This window comes from Entelurus aequoreus, linkage group LG14, assembly GCF_033978785.1.
Source record: "Entelurus aequoreus isolate RoL-2023_Sb linkage group LG14, RoL_Eaeq_v1.1, whole genome shotgun sequence".
Classification (NCBI taxonomy): Eukaryota; Metazoa; Chordata; class Actinopteri; order Syngnathiformes; family Syngnathidae; genus Entelurus; species Entelurus aequoreus.
This window is the reverse complement of record NC_084744.1, coordinates 19,912,121-19,933,827: the sequence shown is the minus strand read 5'-3', so window position 1 is coordinate 19,933,827 and position 21,707 is coordinate 19,912,121. Positions and strand designations below refer to the sequence as shown.

General features: G+C 41.3%; 1 protein-coding gene across 1 annotated transcript in view; it reads right to left on the bottom strand.

The window, feature by feature from the left end:
* LOC133664498 (uncharacterized) overlaps positions 1 to 21,707 on the bottom strand; it is a 157,310-nt gene that overhangs the window by 77,192 nt on the left and 58,411 nt on the right. The window contains exon 4 of the mRNA XM_062069167.1: positions 17,851 to 17,932. Coding sequence (XP_061925151.1) covers positions 17,851 to 17,932 — 82 coding nt within the window. The remainder of the gene's footprint in view (positions 1 to 17,850; positions 17,933 to 21,707) is intronic.

The window sequence follows — 21,707 nt, the reverse complement described above, 5'->3', positions numbered from 1 at the left end:
GAAATCACACAGGAATACCTTAAGAGAAAGCGATTGCAGCTATTTCGGATACAACACATCTCAGACGGCAAGAGAACTGTCCACGTCAGCTGTGATTCTACTAACCAAAAAACTTTGTCCATTTGTCGAAAGGGAGACAACGAGAATGCGGGCTCCCGTGGATGTGATAAAAAAGGTAGCGTGTGCTTTGTATTACCTGGACGTCGAGGGAAGACTAACTACGAAAAACACCGAATGCATTTGGACTGGCAAAGCAGACTGTATCAGTTATTGTCCGCCATGTATGTCGCGGACTCAGCGTCTAGGTTCAGAGTATATAAAGTCACCAAAAACAAATGGACAATTAAGGTAAAGCCAAAAGAGTGAGGAGTGTCCTGACCAGATATCTAGATCGCCAGATTTATTGATATAAAATGTTCTTTATCACATTGTTTACTTTCACGTGTCCATTAAAGATTTTATTAATGTATGATGGCTCAGGTGTGATTCACTACAATAGGGCCCCACAGCACACTGGATTCCAGTTAATTGAAATACCACAACACTGGATATTGTTCAGATAAGTTAAATTTAATTTAAGAACTTGCACACAAAGCAACACTGGAGGTGACTATGACGTGCGCATTTTCCGCGCATGCGTCCTAGGTCGCGTTGTACAGGCGGACGGAGGGGGGGACGGGGTCTTAAATGACCATTGTGTGTGTGTGGACAAGGATAAGGTTAGGTGGGATTTACCCTGGATAACCAGTTGTACCTAATGTAGTGATCGGAGAATTTATAAAATGTTTATAAAGTTTATTTTCGACCGTGCCAGGGAAAAAAAATAGCGGTGATGTATGTCTTTATGATTATATATTTAAGTTTACATTTTCTAAGGATAAATTGTGATACTTTTAGAGAGGAGGGTGTAGAGAATTTCAATTGCTATCTAAATAGAGCACCTCTATAAACAGACCGGTTGCAAACAAAATTTACACTAAAGCATATCCAATACATATTATCTAGACTACAAAGCAGTGTGTTAAATGCAAATCCAAATCATCAAATGTCACCTTTAAGAATACACCACAGTTAAAAAAAACAGAGATGCTTCTTTAGTGAATTGTTTGCTTGGTTTAGGTGAACTCTCCAGTGGCAGAAAATCTAAGAAGTGAATTAATGTCTTTTGTAATTACAGTTCCGCTTACCAATTATCACTCGGGACAATTTATGGATTAAACATATTGATTTCGCTTGACTCTTGGCAGGACGTAATTTGAGCACATAAGATACCTTCCTATGGGATGCAAACAGCCCCCACAGGGGGTGAGGGTCTATCGGGGAGGTGTGGCGACACTCTAAAGCAGGGGTGTCAAACGTGCGGCCGGTGGGCTGGATCAGGCCCGCGAATAGGTGTTATGCGGCCCGCGAGATAAGTTTGCTGAGTAAAAAATTGAGCTGAAATTGTTTAATTAATTAAACTGCTGATCTAAATGTGTCCACTGGGTGTCGCAATAACAATTCTGTTGGGCAAGCAAACACTTTATACCGGGGCCAAGCAAGAAGTACGCAGTAAAGAGCATATAGCTATGGTAACGAATGGCTGTGGCTCCTCCCCTCGAACAAATGAAACGCAAAACCTGCAGTTTTAGGTCTTCTGCTTCGAACGCATTGTTCTTTGAAACCCTCATTGCCCATAAATGTCTGTCAACAATGAGAAAAGTGAGTCTAACTCAACCATCTTCAACAGTTTCTACCTCCATGTGTGTAGTTTGTTGAGTTAGCACACGATTAATACCTGGACAGAAGTTTGTTATTTATTTTGTTCAATCCCAGATAGGCTGTGACTTCATGTTTAATGGCTTTTTTAGATACACTGAGACTAAGTCTAAGTTCATTGTGTTTTTCAAACCACACACATTTTTTTCCTTCAGGATTTGAAGTGTTTTGTCAAAAGGATTATTTGTTATTTGTACATTTTCAGAATGTGCTTGTTCTATTTTTGGCCAAAGAAAACAATCTGAAGTTGTCTTTATTTTTTATTTATCATTAGATTTAGACTTAAACTTCCTTTTATTGTCATTCAAATTTGAACTTTACAGTGCAGATAAGAACGAAATTGTGTTGCATTAGCTCGTTGTAGTGCAGGATAAAAGAGCAATAAGGTGCAGATATAAATAAATAGATTACTGTACAGATAAATATATTGCACTTTTGCATATGCATCCACGTTTATGGATGTATGTTATATTGTCTTTATATTCCAGCGAGTTAATCCGTTTTGGGGGGGAATTGAGGGGATTATTATGATGCGTTCAAAAGTCTTATGGCCTGAGGGAAGAAGCTGTTACAGAACCTGGAGGTTCCGCTACAAAGGCTGCGGAACCTCCTTCTAGAGTCTAGCAGTGAAAACAGTCCTGGGTGGGGGTGGGAGGAGTCTCTACAGATTTTCTGAGCCTTGGTCAGGCAGTGGCTTTTTGCCATTTCCCAAATAGGAAGAATAAGAGTCCTGATGATCTTTTCCGCCGTCCTCACCACTCTCTGCAGAGACTTCCAGTCTGAAGCACTGCAGGCTCCAGTTCAGACAGAGATGCAATTGGTCAGTAGGCTCTCTATAGTGGCTCTGTAGAATGTGGTGAGAATGTCAATCATGCCATGATTTTACCAGTCCGGCCCACCTGGGAATAGATTTTCCTCCATGTGGCCCCTGAGCTAAAATGAGTTTGACACCTCGGCTCTAAAGGCAGCGTCTTTAGCCAACATCTCCTGGGACTATGATGCAACATTAGCAGGGCCCTGGCCTTTTGTGTGCATATCTGTTTGGAGTGTATATTGACTTTCACCAAACAACTAAAGTACAAACTAGTGGAGCATTTTCACTTCAGTAAATTTATTTATCTTCACGCAGCCGATTAGCGCTTTGAAGTGTGGATTTTTGAGCAGGCATGTTGCTCGCTTTGCTCGTCCTCCCCTCTGAGGCTGCTTAGATAAACTGGGGGGGAGGCAATAAACAGATTACTTTAAATTATTAGACAAACATCTCAACACACAGGGTGCCTGCTTTGCCGATAAGTGGAAGTCATCTGTGAGGGAGGGAGCATCCCGGCTGTCGGGCAGGCACCAGAATTGGCATGGCAATGTTGCTGATGAAGGCGAGGTGGGAACACTGTCAACATTTGATCAATACACCGAGCCAGTGATTATCTCCCTCTTTTCCTCACTCACTCCTTCTGGGATTGAGTAATGGCCTGATTGGTCAAGCGATAGCAGAGAAAGTAGCATAAATGTTGCCTTGTGTTCATCAAAATAATGAAATCAACTTAGGCAGCCACACGCTCTTATCCCCCTCAAAATATGTTTGTGCTGACAGGACCCAGGCCCTTTCATTGATCACACCGTCATTCATAAACACGCACACGCCATGCCTACGCTCTAGTGTGCTGGAGGGGAAAACAGCATTTGCACCTGGGGAAGCCACATTTCCTTCCTCCAATGCACATTAAAACAGAGCTCACCTCAGTATGATGTGGTATTCAGCTACAACAATGAGCCAACACTAGCAACTAATAAATTATAATTAAAACTTCATCATAATTATCCAACAGACAACTCGCACATTCCCACTGAAGGGCAGCGCTCTATGAAAACCAAAACAATGATTATCGGCCCGATATTAGGAATTATGACATCACACAGATAAATCGTAAAAAATCAAAAATAGCTCTGATAGCCAATAAAAAATGCTCCATTGATGCAAGATTTCCATACTGTGCTGTAGGTGGTTTGGGGTGAACAAATAGAGCACTCCTACCTTGTAGGAGGTCCTAAACTCACCGGAACTCAGTGTAAACAAACATGACTTGGGTCGTGCGAGATTTCATTACTCCTTCAGTGGAAGGCATTCCATATGCCAGTCACACCAAATGCCCTGCAAAAGCTTGTTGAAGAAGACAAAGAAAAAAAAACAGGCTTCCACACATCAAACCTCATTAACCACCCCGAAAACCAATAAGAAGGCTGCGCCTGCAAAGGAGCTGCCCAATGCCAAAAAAAAAAAGCTGTTGGCCGGTTCCACCACCGCTGCATGTCCGAAAAATGCAAAAAGGCGTGTGAAATGATTCTAGGGCCAAAGAGATCTGCAAGTTCCTCATCAAAATTAAATGATGGTGCTGGACAGAGATAGGAAACAGAGCTCAGCGTTCTGAACGACTCGCCGCTCAGGTGGACTTGGCAGGAGAGACGCTCATCCACTCTCTCCTTCATTTGAGTTTCACAGCCAATGTATGTGCAAGCAGGCTGTGCTGTCAATCATGGACGCCAAGACGTGACAGAAAATAACTCAGACATACTCCGATCAATCCAGAGACAAAACAATAGAGCGTAAGGCACTAGGCCTACTTAGTGGCCTAGTGGTTAGAGCAGGGGTGGGCAATTAATTTTTACCGGGGGCCGCATGAGCAACCCGAGCACTGCTGGAGGGCCACACCGACAATATTTCAATTAAATTTTGCTCAAATTATTTTTTTAATATACCGTAAGATAAATAATAATAATAATAATAATAATAATAATAATTTCATTTAACCTAACTTAACTTTATACAAAAGCAGATTGCTTTTGATGGTTTTATTTTTAACACTGTCTTACACAACACTTCCTGATGTATAATACAATGCAAAAATGTCAATTTCTGTCACTTTATCCTGCATCCTCTTTAAAAGTCCAACATTTTTCCCCGTCAGATTTGGACAACCATCTGTTGTCACACCTGCCAGCTTGTCCCATTTCAGTCCTTACATGTCTAAACACGCATTTACCTATGTGAACAAGTCATTACCTGTGGTTGTCTCTTTAATTGACTGGATGGCTGCCAGCTCCTCCGTGATTTGAAAGTGTGCAGTTATCCCACGTAAGAAGATGAGCAGCTGGGCGGTGTCACGTACATCGCAGCTCTCATCCAAAGCCAGCGAAAAACAGTCAAAGTCGGCCGTTCTGTTCTTCAGCTGAAGCTCCAAGCTTCCAGCGATGGTCTCAACCCGCCTCCGTACAGAGCGTCGGGAGAGTGACACGTTCTCAAATGCGCCCCTCATCTCCGGGCATATCAGCGCAACAGAGTCCAATAAGCACTCCTTAATAAACTCTCCGTTAGAAAACGCCTGACTTTTTCTGGCGATTTTGTGAGAAATTACGAAACTTGTCCTGACAGCTGCATCTCTGGAGGTGTAAAATTTGGCAAAAAGTCCTTGTTGGGTTTGCAGTTTAACCATCAACGCATCAGCCTCCCTTGCACGTGCTTCATCAGACAGATTCCGGTATTTTTCCTCATGCTTCGTCTTGTAGTGGCGATTCAAATTATATTCTTTAATCACAGCAAGCTGTTTACCACAAATTAAGCACACGGCTTTACCTTTAATTTCTGTAAAGAAATACTTGGCAGTCCATGTCTTGTTGAAAACACTACATTCGTCATCAACTTTTCTCTTTTTAGCGTCTCGGGGGTAACCGTGCATCACTTGTCGCTGTGCACCTTCACTCACAGGTTACACACGGACATACGCACACAAATAACACATTTTCAAAATAAAAGCAGCACAGTTGTATTGCACGCACGACATAGATGTTTTTTTACATTTATTTTGTAATTTGTGATTGCCGCTGTTCACATTCACTCACAATCGCGCACAAGCATAGTCCACACGGAAGTAATAGAAATAACGCTTTTCAAAACAAAAGCAGCACCGTTGTATTGCACACTCGACATAGATACTTTTTAACATTTATTTTGTAATTTATGGTTTGCCTCACGCGGGCCGGACAGGGACGCACAAAGGGCCGGATGTGGCCCACGGGCCGTAGAATGCCCAGGTCTGGGTTAGAGTGTCCGCCCTGAGATCGGTAGGTTGTGAGTTCAAACCCCGGCTGAGTCATACCAAAGACTACAAAAAATGGGACCCATTGACTCCCTGCTTGGCACTCAGCATCAAGGGTTGGAATTGGGGGTTAAATCACCAAAAATTATTCCCGGGCGCGGCCACCGCTGCTGCCCATTGCTCCCTTCACCTCCCAGGGGTTGATCAAGGGTGATGGGTCAAATGCAGAGAATAATTTCGCCACACCTAGTGTGTCTGTGACAATCATTGGTACTAGACTATTACCGGTACTAGATAATCATCATACACTTGGCAACTGGGATATCAGAAACGCAGATGACCCAGAGCCCCGTCATCGTTGAAGACACCGGACCCCGTCAGCCAGCAGACGACTCGAAGTCACGGTTTGTACTTCATAGCTGCCACTGTTTATATGACGTGATCGCCACACTCCTGTCTTTTTGTCTTATCCCCCTCTTGTCCCCGCAATTTACCCCTCTGTCCTCCTTTTTCTTCTTCTTGCTATCCCCTTTTTCTCCGGTCTGGTTGTGCCAAACATTATTATAAATCCATTTAATAAAGTCAAATACAAATAAGGCATCAAGAGAATTATCCCACGCTTCTTTTTTGTAAAGTAAATCTGTACAGCATTGTGGAGGTTTCCCTCTTGGGGGGGTTCTCCTGATGCCGACAGATCTTCTTGAGCCCGTGGTACAGGGTTAAGCAAGTTTTTATTTTCTTCCACGCTTGGAGGAATTGCTTTCCAGCAATATGTGTTTGGGCTTTTCAGTCCCGCGTGTCTCTGTTCGTATGTGTTTTTTCTGTCTCCAACTCCAACAACGTGTCTCTGCCCGGCTGCTGCTAATAAAGGCGACAGGTGATTAGATAACAAACCCCAGCTGGGCAATCTACTCACCTGCCGCTGCTTCGAGGCCGGTCCCTACACACCCTGCTCCGCGGCAGGCCCGCAGGCCACGCCTCCCTCCACAAACATACATGGGCATCTACATCAACAATATGATTTGCCTGAATGGCTGGACAGGACAAAAACATTTAAATAACAATAATAATAATCTCTTGAGGGACGCTGGTCGATCAGTTTTCGAAATAGAAAAACTGATCCTAGGTAGAATTTTCACCATCTCATTACCTTTATGAACTGCTATGCAAAAGTTTTAAGTATCATGTCTTAACTATAAAGACACTGAGTAAAGCACAGTCCAGGTTTTTTTTTGTCTTTACTGATAGTCACACACACACTAGGTGTGGTGAAATGATCATCTGCATTTGACCCATCCCCTTGTTCCACCCCCTGGGAGGTGAGGGGAGCAGTGATCAGCAGCATTGGCAGCGCTCGGGAATCATTTTGGTGATTTAAGCCCCAATTCCAACCCTTGATGCTGAGTGCCAAGCAGGGAGGCAATGGGTCTCATTTTTATAGTAAATGGGTTATACTTGTATAGCGCGTTTCTACCTTCAAGGTACTCAAAGCGCTTTGACACTATATCCACATTTACCCATTCACCTACACTTTCACACACTGATGGCGGCAACTGCCATGCGAGGCCCTAACCACGATACATCAGGAGCAATGGTGAAGTGTCTTACTCAAGGACACAACGGACGTGACGAGGTTGGTAGTAGGTGGGGATCGAACCAGGAAACCTCAGGTTGCTGACACGGCCACTCTCCCAACCTCGCCATGCCGTCCCCAGTCTAGTCTAGTCTAGTCTAGTCTAGTCTTTGGTATGACTCGGCCAGGGTTTGAACTCACGACCTACCGATGTCAGGGCGGCCACTGAGCAGAACTAGGTAAAGCTTGTGTTCATAATGTACAGTGAAAGTTAATTGATCCCTTTAAAACACAGGACTTTGCACTGGACACTCGATTAAGACACGTGATAAGTTGACTTCCAGCGTACATTAGCCTTTGCTTGTTTCAGGCTTTGAAAATGTGTCATAAAAAAGATTCTTAATGCCAAAGAAGAAGCAAAAAACACCCAAGTGTAGTCCTTTTATGGTGGCTCAAATGATGTGCACTAAACTCTCAAGATGTACGTTTTCTAGAAATTGTGGCCAGATTCCAAATTGTGCTTCCTGTAGGACGTGTAAATATGGAGGTGACGACAAACAAAAGCAAACAAATCCAATTGCATACAATTATAACAAAATCAAGACAAAACAGCACTAAAGCAAATGTACATACAGTAAACCAGTGTAGGGATGGGCGATATTGCCTAAAATCTATATTGTGAATAATGATATATTGTGGCATACGAAGGTCCTGGGTTTGATCCTGCGCTCGGGATCTTTCTGTGTGGAGTTTGCATGTCCTCCCCGTGACTACCCACTACGCTATGCCGCCCCAATAATAATAATAATAATAACAATAATAATAGGCTGATTGGTTTGCTCCACACAAAAAAAGCAATTTGAAATGCAACCTTCAAGTTCAAGCAGAGAATAAGGCAGAGTTAAGCTTCTGAGGCAAGAGACTGGATGTAGACTTAAACATTTCTGAATCGAATGGTACTGCATAACAAAACAACAAATCGAACTGAACCCCTTTGTAAAGTCTATGTTGTATCGTTATGGAATCATTTTGAATCGCATCGTATCGAGAATAGGAGCGAATCGCATTGCATTGTATCGGCAAGAGGCTTTATTGTATCGTATCGGTGATCATGTATCGAGATGCGTATCCAATCGGCTCCTAGTGTGAAGAAGTCCATCCCTACTACCCTGGAGTCAGGGTTATATTTCTCCTCCGAGTTTTATTAAATGACACCCTCCTCATTTGTCCTATACACATGGTCTCATGAATATGATTTGATCATGAGTTTTTCCTTGCCCTGATGTGGGATCTGAACAGAGGATGTCATTGAAGCTTGTGCAGCCCTTTGAGACACTTGTGATTTAGGGCTATATAAATAAACAGTGATTGATTGATTGATATTTAACTTTTCACTCTTCCTTTCTGCAGACATGAGCATTCTCTGTCCCTATTAGCAGCTCTTAAAGCCTTCTCACCTTTTGTCCACTCAATACAAAAACCCACACAACCTCATCTCTTCCCTCCATGATTCACAAGCACGCGGGGGAGAAAAAAAAACAAAAACAAACTTGTGGCGAAGGTCAAAGGGGACTAATATGCTGGAAACGCCATCCCCCGGCAACGTTTACAGGAGCACCTTTGATATGGCGCATGCAAACACGAGGTAAACAAGCCCGCACATTCCCGCTGAAGGACGGCGCACTGTGAAAGCCAAATCGCTACGCAGCGCTGCCACAGGTTCAAGGAGATTGGATCGTGTTTTGTTTGCAGCGCTGCCTCGATTCATACCCTGCATAAAGGGAGAGAACGGCCTTTGTGGGGTTGCAGGAACCTCGGCGTGAGAGCGGGGGTAAGAAAAAGCCTTAGTGCATCACTTTTCTCTGATCCCCAACTGGAACTATGCACGTATCAGGGAGATGCGTGCCACAAGCGAGTCTTTTCTTCCACAGGGTCCCTGTGATGAGTTAGCAAGACCTGCAGTGATAAAAGCTGATAGGAAGGGTCGCTATCAGGTGGCAGTGTGGGTAATTACAACTCTCTATTTGGGGCTTTGCAGCGATGCCTCTGCGATAAGGGGTGCATATAATGAGAAAGAAAGGGCCCGGTGATAATGTATCTGCTAAATGGTTCAAAATAGTCTATCCAGGGGGGGGGGAACACAGCCTGCACAGAGGTGCATCTCATGAACCAAGGCTATGTGGAGGCTAAACATCCAGCCTGAAGGCCTCAGCCATAATCTTAGATCAAAAATCTGACTTTGCACCAATAACATCAGAATGAGGTCCCCCCCCGACACCCCCCCCAAACAATTCAGGGCATTTGCTACTATTTCGTTTGCCCCCGAGGCACAGTGGAGATATTCAAGCAAGGTGAGATTACATTTAATACTATGACAAGCGCCGGTTTAAAGACGAAGGTCTTATCAAGCTCCCGAGCAGCGCACCCTCTGTACAGCCATTCTCCTTTCATAATGTGCTTTCAAAGTTTGTTGTACGCGTCGGCTCAAGTCCTCCAAGACTGAAATGACTATCAATCCTCTTTTCTCCCTCTTTAGCGTCACATCACAAGCACTGACACAAACACTCCGCTCAGTCCTTAGGGCCATTTCCAGCATCATCCGGCATGGTTGCAGCTTTGTGATTCACACACACACGCACGCACACACACACACACACACACACACACACACACACACACACACACACACACACACACACACACACACACACACACACACACACACACACACACACACACACACACACACACACACACACACACACACACACACACACACACACACACACACACACACACACACACACACACAGGATCATGACCACCATCAATAGTATGTGCACTAATGTGATTAAGTTAATACTGCGGTCTATGAGAGGATTATTTCTCAATTCCTCCTGATATGCGTAATATTTAGGTGGTGGTTGAGTAAATATTTTGGTTCTTCACCAAAATAATTCCCACGTAGACAAAGACACGAAAGTCTGCCCCGAGGTGCAATAAAGACTGTATAATTAGAATGATTAAAGAGCTGCACAACTAATTTGGCAGCCGTTGAATGAGTTGCGAGAACACAGCTTTCAAAATAGGTCACATCTTTAAACCACGAGCAAATGCTAACTTTATTCACTTGAATTATGCACGTGTGACTCATTTGAGGTGATGCCGAAGTCGACATTGTCTCCTTACCAAGCCGATCATTATGTTGCCCGGCGCTTAAGCATGCTTTCTGTGCATTGTGAGAGGTGTAAAGAAAACCTCATTTAGACAAAATGCCTTCTGATCTAAATGGAGGCATCTTTAAATAGCAATCCATTAGATCTTTTACACATTTAAACTGTTTGTCATTAGCACTTTATCAAAGGCTCACTTAAGATAAGATTCTGCCGCTAATAGGATGTACTGGTGACTAATTGACTGTCAATACCAATCACATCATGTACAGGGCCGCCTTTGTCCTACATGTATGCCTTATATTTCAAGTGTTTTCATTTTGTTTCCTCTTTTCAAAACCCATGCTTTATTTATGGCGCTATAATCTTGCTGATACAATTTATCCCTGTATATCCGTTAATTATAAAACTGGCCCAAATGTTGGTTGAGACAATGTGCACACATATTTATAATTACTTTTCACAGCTTCTTATTCTATTAGACAGAAAATCAATCAGTTCAGATATCTTCATCAAAGAATCTGGAGCATAAATCGTTAAGATATAAAGAAGTCAACGCTGCACACTAAAAAAATGTTGGGTTAAAAAAATAACCCAATTTTAACCCAACTTCTGGTTCAGAAAAAGGACAAACCCCTTATTTGAGTTATTTTAACTCAACATTTTGGGTTAATTTTTTCAACCCAACTTTTGCGTGGAATTATTTAATCAAAAAGTTGAGTTATGATAACTTAATGTTGGGTTATTCCCAACCAAACTATTGGGTCGAATCATTTAACCCAAAAGTTGAGTTATGCTAACTCAATGTTAGTTGATTCATAATCCAACTATTGGGTTGAATGTATTTAACACAAAAGCTGAGTTATGCTCACTACAATGTTGGGTTATTCCAAACCCAAATATTGGGTTGCGCAATTTAGCGCTCCTTGACCCAATAGTTGGTTAAAAATGATACATTTTACTGCTCGTTTGTCCTACTCCTTCCGAACTACTGATCAAATTTATTTTTATTCCATTAAAATATACTCAAAAGCAAGATACGAGTGACGTTTCCTTTTACAAGAATTGCCGCGTATGGTCATAGTTGTCACGGCGGGGTTGCATTTTACTGCGTGGATCGTTCTCCCAGGATGCAGACGGGACTCCGGAGGCAAGGTGCAGGTAAGGAAATTATTTATTGTCCATAAATCGTGCGGGATTCAAACAAAAGAGCACCAGCGTGCCGATAGCACGGGAAGCTAACGGAATAGCGAACAAGAAAAGCTTAGCATGTAAACAGGCAAACAAAAAGGCGAAGCTTAGCTCAGGAATCAAATTAGTAGCCGTTATAACTGTTGCGTGGAAGCAAATAAGAACGCCAGACTGAGTGTGGCGAAAAGCAGGGAATAAGTAGCTCTCTGATTAGTGCCCAGTAGCAGATGAGCGTCACAAACAGTAATCAGAGGCAGGTGAATACAATCTGCAGTCATGGCAACTAAAACACAAACCCAGGGGTGTTCAAAACAGGAACTGAGGGAGTCAAAAACTAAACAAACACAATCCGGGAAGTATATATACAGCATGCTCAAATATTTTCATGTACATAAGATGTGTGATTGTAAATAATGTTAATGAGATTCATTCTTAATAAAATTCCCTTCAAGAAAAAAAAAGTACCTTTTCAATAAAAAAAAAGCGTTTTACCCAAAAATGCGTTACTCATTGAAAAACAACCCAAAAATGGTTCATAGTTCTGAAAACACAGAAATTGAGTTAAAATAATACCCTTATAACTAGAGATGTCCGATAATATCGGTCTGCCAATATTATCGGCCGATAAATGCGTTAAAATGGAATATCGGAAATTATCGGTATCGTTTTTTTATTATCAGTATTGTTTTTTTTATTTTTTTTTATTAAATCAACATAAAAAACACAAGATACACTTACAATTAGTGCACCAACCCAAAAAAACTCCCTCCCCCATTTACACTTATTCACACAAAAGGGTTGTTTCTTTCTGTTATTAATATTATGGTTCCTACATTATATATCAATATACACTACTGTTCAAAAGTTTGGGGTCACATTGAAATGTCCTTATTTTTTAAGGAAAAGCACTGTACTTTTCAATGAAGATAAGTTTAAACTAGTCTTAACTTTAAAGAAATACACTCTATACATTGCTAATGTGGTAAATTACTATTCTAGCTGCAAATGTCTGTTTTTTGGTGCAATATCTACATAGGTGTATAGAGTCCCATTTCCAGCAACTATCACTCCAGTGTCCTAATGGCACAATGCGTTTGCTCATTGGCTCAGAAGGCTAATTGATGATTAGAAAACCCTTGTGCAATCATGTTCACACATCTGAAAACAGTTTAGCTCGTTACAGAAGCTACAAAACTGACCTTCCTTTGAGCAGATTGAGTTTCTGGAGCATCACATTTGTGGGGTCAATTAAGCACTCAAAATGGCCAGAAAAAGAGAACTTTCATCTGAAACTCGACAGTCTATTCTTGTTCTTAGAAATGAAGGCTATTCCACAAAATTGTTTGGGTGACCCCAAACTTTTGAACGGTAGTGTGTATATCAATACATTCTGCAAGGGATACAGTCCATAAGCACACATGATTGTGCGTGCTGCTGGTCCACTAATAGTACTAACCTTTAACAGTTAATTTTACTCATTTTTATTAATTACTAGTTTCTATGTAACTGTTTTTATATTATTTTACTTTATTTTTTTATTCAAGAAAATTGTTTAATTTATTTATCTTATTTTATGAATTTTTTTTAAAAGTACCTTATCTTCACCATACCTGGTTGTCCAAATTAGGCATAATAATGTGTTAATTCCACAACTGTATATATCGGTATCGGTTGATATCGGTATCGGTTGATATCGGTATCGGTAATTAAAGAGTTGGACAATATCGGAATATCAGATTCCGGCAAAAAGCCATTATCGGACATCCCTACTTATAACCCAAAAAATGGATTGCTCTTCATAAAAATAACTCCAAAATTTAACCCAACACTCGCAACTCATAAATTGGGTTATTGAAATAACCCAGCATTTTTTTGTGTGTGGGAAGCTGATGGAGGAAAGTGCAAACTGTTGAAGGAAGACAAAGTCAAATTTGGTGACCACAGATGAAGTGTTAGCTGTCCAAAGTCGGGACCCAGGGTGGACCACTCATCTGTGCATCAGTTGGGGACGTCTCTGCGCTGATGACTTGTCTCTACTCAATATGATCTCCTGCTGGCCCCACTATGGACTGGACACTCACTATTATGTTAAATCCACTATGGACTGGACTCTCACAATATTATGCTAGATCCACTCGACGTCCATTGCACCGGTCGCCCAGGGGTGAGGGGGTCCCCACATCTGCGGTCCCCTCCAAGGTTTCTCATTGTCCCATTGGGTTGAGTTTTTCCTTGCCCTGATGTGAGATCTGAGCCGAGGATGTCGTTGTGGCTTGTGCAGCCCTTTGAGACACTCATGATTTAGGGCTGTATAAGTGAACATTGATTGATTGATTGATTGATTGAAATGCAGGCAGCATAAGAGGGAAGATGAAGGCAAAGATTCAAAGAAGGTAAAAGGTGCTGCAAGTTGACAGGAAAATGCAAGCGCCAAACATGGAGGATGAAGGCAGCCAAATTAGTAAACAGCCAAATTAGTAAACAGAATGCAGATGCAGGCAGTTTAGGGAGGAACATGTAGTCAACGTAAGGTGAGACATGGAGGCAAGAGGAAGGTTTTTAAGCAGCTACAGAAGGAAGATGATTTAGAAGGTATAGTGATGTTTATGCAGGAGGCAATTAAAGGCAGGTAAAGTAAAAAGATGGAAGACAGAAGGAAGGTGCCAAGAGAATGATGTTGAATGTAGGCAGACTATGTTTCCTGTACATTCATTTGCTTGTGACGGTCTGCCACATGTAGGAATGCATATTCTTAAGATGTTATCGACACGATACCCTTGTCGATATTTCTTATCAGTACTATCATCTCTACCACATATAATTTGTGTAAATAAAGATGTGGAGAAAATGCATTTTAATTAGCACAAGAGGTTGAACACTAACATGATGTACTGTAACAACTCAGGGCAGGAAAGTATTTTCTCAACAGCTGTAAATAACAATACAAAAATAAGAAATCTCAAAGTTTATCTCACGCCAACAACACAAACACATCGGCTTTAGTGTTAGCTTCTTAGCATTTTGTTCACTCGGGTTGAGGCTAATAACTACACAAATAGATTGTCACTGGCTACTTTTACAACATGTAATAAAGTAAATAGTTGATATTTGATGTTATTTGCCTTCGTGATGCCTCCTATATTTCATATTTATCCAGCAAAGTCAGAGTAGTAAGCAGCTGAGGTCCCCGCTTCAAGTCCAGCTTCATACTCCTCTGTAAATAAGTTTAAAAGAGTCCGTCCACTTATTGTAGCTTTGTGTATTGAAATTAAGTTTGTAAAAATAATAAACTACAATAAACTGCATATAGTTTAAATACTACGGGTGAGTAAACCTCTACCATACCTCTACCATAACTACTGTAACTTATTGTGCAACTTATTGTCAGAGCTATTCAAATTTTTGTATTTTTTTGTATTTAGTGTATTAGATACTGTAACTAGTGTTTGGATCCCACTGTACGCAATATCTGATGAGCATGGAAAAAAGCATTTCACTGTGGTGTACTCTGCATGTGACGAATAAAACTTGAAACTTGAAAACTCTGCATGATAGTTCCACTGATCAGGTTCTTCAGCCCAAAGATGACCCACAAAAGTTCCTGCATGTCGAAAGCTCCTTTCGTTCTTCTTTCTCTCCGTCAAGTTTGTTGTAATTGAAATACACAAGAAATAACAAACAAGTCGCTGCGTATATTCCAATGGCAGTTGTGTGCTTGAAAGATAAGTTTTAGGAACGCCCCCAACTGTGTTCAACCAATTAGCGTTCAACGGCGAAGCCTGCCCCCGAAAAAGTTTCTGGTCGCTTGGAAAAGTCCTACCTAGCTGGGAGGAACTCCGAAAAGTTCCGAAAGAAGTATATCTACCCGGATATTTTTTGGTGGATACACAGGGGGAACATATTTATACGAGCAAGTGGAGAAGTGTGCCTCGTGGTTAGAGTGTCCGCCCTGAGACTGGGATGTCGTGAGTTCAAACCCCGGCCGAGTCATACCAAAGACTACAAAAAATGGGACCCATTACCTCCCTGCTTGGCACTCAGCATCAAGGGTTAGAATTGGGGGTTTCACACACACATTCACACACTGATGGCGGGAGCTGCCATGCAAGGCTGTAACCACGACCCATCAGGAGCAAGAGTGAAGTGTCTTGCTCAAGGACACAACGGACGTGACTAGGTTGGTAGAAGCTGGGGATCGAACCAGGAACCCTCAGGTTGCTGGCACGGCCACTCTCCAAACGGCGCCACGCCGCCCCATTTAAACATATTAAACAAACAACGTTAAACCAACATATCTGCAGTTGATCTCCAAGGTAAATACCATACAATAGGACATTACTTCATAAAACTACTGTCTATAAATGTTTGTTTTTATTTGCAAAAAGCATGTTACATGTTAAAATGGTGCTGTTTTGGGGGAAAAGAACAAATTAAATAGATTTTAATTATCTTAAATTGTTAGGGTTGAATTGAAATTTAAGTGTTATCATTTACGAGCTCGGGCACAGAAAACCAATTGACCTCACAAGTTGAGTGGTTAAGGGGTTATACGTGTAAAACCCATACTGCCATGCAAGGCCCTAACCACGACCCATTATGAGAAAGGGTAAAGTGTCTTGCTCAAACACAATGGATTTGAATAGGTGTGTGGGTGGGGGTGTGGGGGGCTCCCAAACCGTAGTTGAGGGGCGCAGGGGAGACGTTCCTCCAGGGCCTATGTACTTCGGGGCTAACAACCTTCACTTTACCCAGAAGTGGGTCTTTACATCTGAGGGTGAAACTTTGTGACTTTATTGGACGCAGCCATCCACCAAGCTAGTGCACCTGCACACACTCACTGTCGCCGTTCCCTCACCTCTCTCGCCCATTCACTCACTGACGTCACTCACCTCACATGCTGTCATATCTTAAAGGGCCACACACACACACACACACACACACACACACACACACACACACACACACACACACACACACACACACACACACACACACACACACACACACACACACACACACACACACACACACACACACACACACACACACACACACACGCTACTCTCATAACAACTAACAAGACATCATGGCGAAGCCAGAAGTCGAATTTCTTAACATGGAGACATTCTCAATACTTTTCTTTTGTCGAGCACAAAGAAAATAACATTTTAGTTAAATGTAAGTTGTGTCTTGGATCAAAGATCCTATCTACTTAAAGTTAAAGTTAAAGTGCCATTATGTTGCAGCTATTTAAAATAGTTTTGTCAATTTGTTCTGGCCTGAAATAAATTGGCCCTTTGAAACATATCTTTGTCTTTGTGTGTTGTATGTAGACCACATTGCTTTCTGAGTTCAGTGATGCAAATGCATGTCAAGTTGATCAACAGATTGTATTATTCTCCAGTGCAATAACAGTACTGAAATAAAGGCTAAAAGGGCCTTAATGGGAGCTTTAAAAAAAAAGAAGAAAAAAAGAAGTTTAAGATTAAGATTAAAGTACCAATGATTGTCACACACACACTAGATGTTGTGAAATTTGTCCTCTGCATTTGTCCCATCCCCTTGGGGAGCAGTGGGCAGAGTAACAAATAGTTACTTTTCACAGTAACGCATTACTTTTTGGTGTAAGTAACTGAGTTAGTAACTGAGTTACTTTTGAAATAAAGTAACTAGTAACTATACTACACTGGTTTTCAGTAACCCAACACTGGTGATCAGTCAAGCTAAATTACAACATTTAGGCAGGGCTTAATACAGTGGCGGGCCGTGCGTTTCCCACCTAGGCCTTCAGTGATGTCCAACTTCAATGATTACCTCTCAAAATACCATCATTTATGTCACCACATGACCATTGCTAGAGAAATACTATACAAGAACACATTTACGCACTACTGGGCATTGAATCACCTGAACAGTGTATAAAACGGGTTATCTTCTGGCGCATTCAAAAATCAATAAACCCGCAACAGCAATTAAACATATCTTATGTGGTACAGTCAAAATTAAAATGGCAAAAAACATATTAAATGTAAAAAAAATTAAGGAATACAATATTTGAACTCACAGTTCGTGGAACCCATTCGACAGTCGGTTGATTCGAGTGGAAGTGGCGGGCATTTCCCCATTTCATCGCCGGGACAGCTGAGCTAGAATGCACAGAAAGTTATGTTACAAGAGACACCTGCAAGTTACTCTATCAATATTCCATCTTCAAAAGTCATTCTTGAGGAGCCTGCAATCATCTCATTTAACTGTCATGCAGAATGTAGAGGGAAGAGGTAGCAGGAAGATGCAAGCTCAAGGATAGATGTGAAGACAGGAAAAGAAAACACTAAGGAGACAAATAACAATCCCTAACTTTATACAGTCGTGGTCAAAGGTTTATATACACTTGTAAAGAACATAATGTCATGGCTGTCTTGAGCTTCCAATAATTTCTACAACTTGTATTTTGTGATAGAGTGATTGGAAACATACTTGTTGGTCACAAAAAACATTCATGAAGTTTGGTTCTTTAATAAATTTATTATGGGTCTACTGAAAATGTGACCAAATCTGCTGGGTCAAAAGTATACATACAGCAATGTTAATATTTCGTTACATGTCCCTTGGCAATAAGGCACTTTTGGTAGCCATCCACAAGCTTCTGGTTGAATTTTTGACCCCTCCTCTTGACAAAATTGGTGCAGTTCAGCTAAATGTGTTGGTCTTTCCTCCAGAAGGTCTTAATTTCTAGAGGAAAGTTCTGTGGTCAGATGAAACTAAAATTTAGCTGTTTGGCCACAATACCCAGCAATATGTTTGGAGGAGAAAAGGTGAGGCCTTTAATCCCAGGAACACCATTCCTACCGTCAAGCATGGTGGTGGTAGTATTATGCTCTGGGCCTGTTTTGCTGCCAATGGAACTGGTGCTTTACAGAGAGTAAATGGGACAATGAAAAAGGAGTATTACATCCAAATTCTTCAGGACAACCTAAAATCATCAGCCCGGAGGTTGGGTCTTGGACGCAGTTGGGTGTTCCAACAGGACAATGACCCCAAACACATGTCAAAAGTGGTAAAGGAATGGCTAAATCAGGCTAGAATGAAGGTTTTAGAAAGGCCTTCTCAAAGTCCTGACTTAAACGTGTGGACAATGCTAAAGAAACAAGTCCATGTCAAAAAATCTACAAATTTAGCTGAACATGCACCAATTTTGTCAAGAGGAGTGGTCAAAAATTCAACCAGAAGCTTGTGGATGGCTACCAAAAGCGCCTTATTGCAGTGAAACTTGCCAAGGGACATGTAACCCAATATTAACATTGCTGTATGTATACTTTTGACCCAGCAGATTTGGTCACATTTTCAGTAGACCCATAATAAATTCATAAAAGAACCAAACTTCATGAATGTTTTTTGTGACCAACAAGTATGTGCTACAATCACTCTTTGTCAGGACATGGACTATGAAGTGGTTTGTTTTCCCGAGATGCATAAGAATTGGACCGGACATGGCGTGAAATTAAATACATGATTTAATAATAGACATAAAAAGTATAAACAAAAGACGCACACAAGGCGGGGAACAAACTTGGCTAATAAAACAAAACTAGCACAAAGGCAGAACTATGGAAAAATACGAACAAACAAAAGGCGCTCACAGCTGAGGTACAAAACAGCAGCTTGAATAAACAAAAAACTTACGTGCCAAGAAAAGAGCAGCATGAACTATGACCTGGACAGAGTAAGCAGTGTGTCAAGAGTGCAGAGCATGAATGTGATGTTGTCAGGCCGACCAACAGAAAACGAAAAGCTTAAATAACACAGACATGATTAGCAACAGGTGCGTGAGTGCAAATGAAGCAGGTGTGTGACATGAAGACAGGTGAAAACGAATGGGTTGTCATGGAAACAAAACAGGGAGTGAAAAAACAGGAACTGACAAAATCCAAAAAAGCACATGGCCAAACAAAACATGATCACACAGACATGACACTCTTATCACAAAAAAATAAGAGTTGTAGAAATTATTGGAAACTCAAGACAGCCATGACATTATGTCCTTCACAAGTGTATAAACGTTTGACCACGGCTGTATATACGCCAAATAAATGACTGTTTCAGCATAATGTTAAATTGCAATTAATAGTGTGTTATTATTCCGATGCAACCGGTCCTCCCTGCAGTATTAGTGACTGGTTGAGCAGAATGAATGATTTTTGGTGCTACCCTACCGGTCCTCCCTGCAGTGTTAGTGACTGGTTGAGCAGAATGAATGATTTTTGGTGCTATCATTAAGATCATTGCACCCGCAGGGGCTGCTCAATTGCAGCGTGATAGCTGCTTCACCACTTTTTTCCCCCCTAGAGTCTCTCAGGGTATAGAGGACAGTGTCCCCCATGGGTGTGTTGTTGCTGTCTGCCTTCTATATTTGCATGCTATTTATTTCTTATTCAAGCCTTATCGTGGTCTGTGTGCTCTGAGGTGGCAGCGCTGTCATATAGGCTTCCGTCTCAGACGCTGCATGGGACCCATGCAGGCAGGCTTTATCTGCAGGTAATTCTCCCAGCGCTCACTAACTCATCTTGAATTATTTAAGTGCTATTTCCGGGCGGACAACAAGGCCGTTTGGAAGGATGGGGAGGACGCAGGTGAGGAGAGGGTTTATGTTATTATCATGTTTGTTTTATTTGTGTGAAATAATCACATGCCGTGTGCTTGATGGAAAGTAAAAATTCCACAACATAAGCAAAAAGAATGTGAGATGATGAGGTTTAAAACATTGGAGATTGAATTTATTAACATGCAAATTTAAGAAAAACAATTTTAAAAAAATTCTGAGAGAAATTAAAAAAAATACATGTGTCTTAGTGATAATAATAGTAATAATAATAATGTGAAACCTATAGGCCAGAAGACGAGTTGTCTCTTGATAGAAACTTATTACCATAATTTATTCTGAATGAATTTAGAAGAAAAAAAAACATTGCACCTGTGCCGTTTGTTGCCAAGAGAGCCACAAATGAACGGAAAATAAAACTTTTTTTTTGTCTCTCACCTGCACCCTCAATATAATCCAAAACACAAAATGATGATAGTTATAAATGTTATAATAATGCACGCAGCAAAAAAAAAAAAAAAAATCATTCTGACACTTTTATTTAAAAAATGCAAAATTTGATATTATAATATACTAATTATAAGATGCAATAATAATTATTGTTATTATTAATATTAGCCTGTGCAAACAATGAAATTCAATTTTAAAAGGGGGCCTAATTCATCGTTTACGTCATAATTCTAGCCCTCTGCTATTTCCCCTCGTATTTACAGTGCATTCATAATAACGGAGAGCGAAGAAGGTGCGAGAACAAACCACTTAAACCAACAATTTACTCAACAAGTCCGAGCTGATAAATGTAATTGCGAAGTCGAATCGTTGCAGTTGTCGACTGCCTGCCCTTGGGAGGGTCTTTTGAAGTGAAAAGAGAAGGAAAGTGAAAAGAGAGGGGAGGGAAAAAAAGGGAGAAAAAAAGAAAGGTTTGAAGAAAGTAATTAATTTTAACCAAGCGCGATTAGAAACACTTCAGACCTCCTCAGTGGCTCAATATTGGAGCCAAATGCGAGGATATTAAAGAAATGAATTGTTTGTGTATAGTCGCTAAAGGTGTGGGAGTGGGAGGCGGGGTCGCGGGGGGGCTATAAGGGTCAGGTGAGGCCAAACAAACGCGTGGACGCACCTAAACGCACATGAAAGAAAAAAAATCAAGATGAAGACGATAAAGACAGTGCTGCGTGTCTAAAGCGTGGGTTTGCTTCTCTTTTCAACACAGGGTGAGAATTTAGAGAAGGGAAGAAAGAAAAGGGGAAGAAGAAAAAAACACACACACACTCTAGTCTACTGCGCATGCGCCGGTGCGCACTTTCACTACCTGCCACACA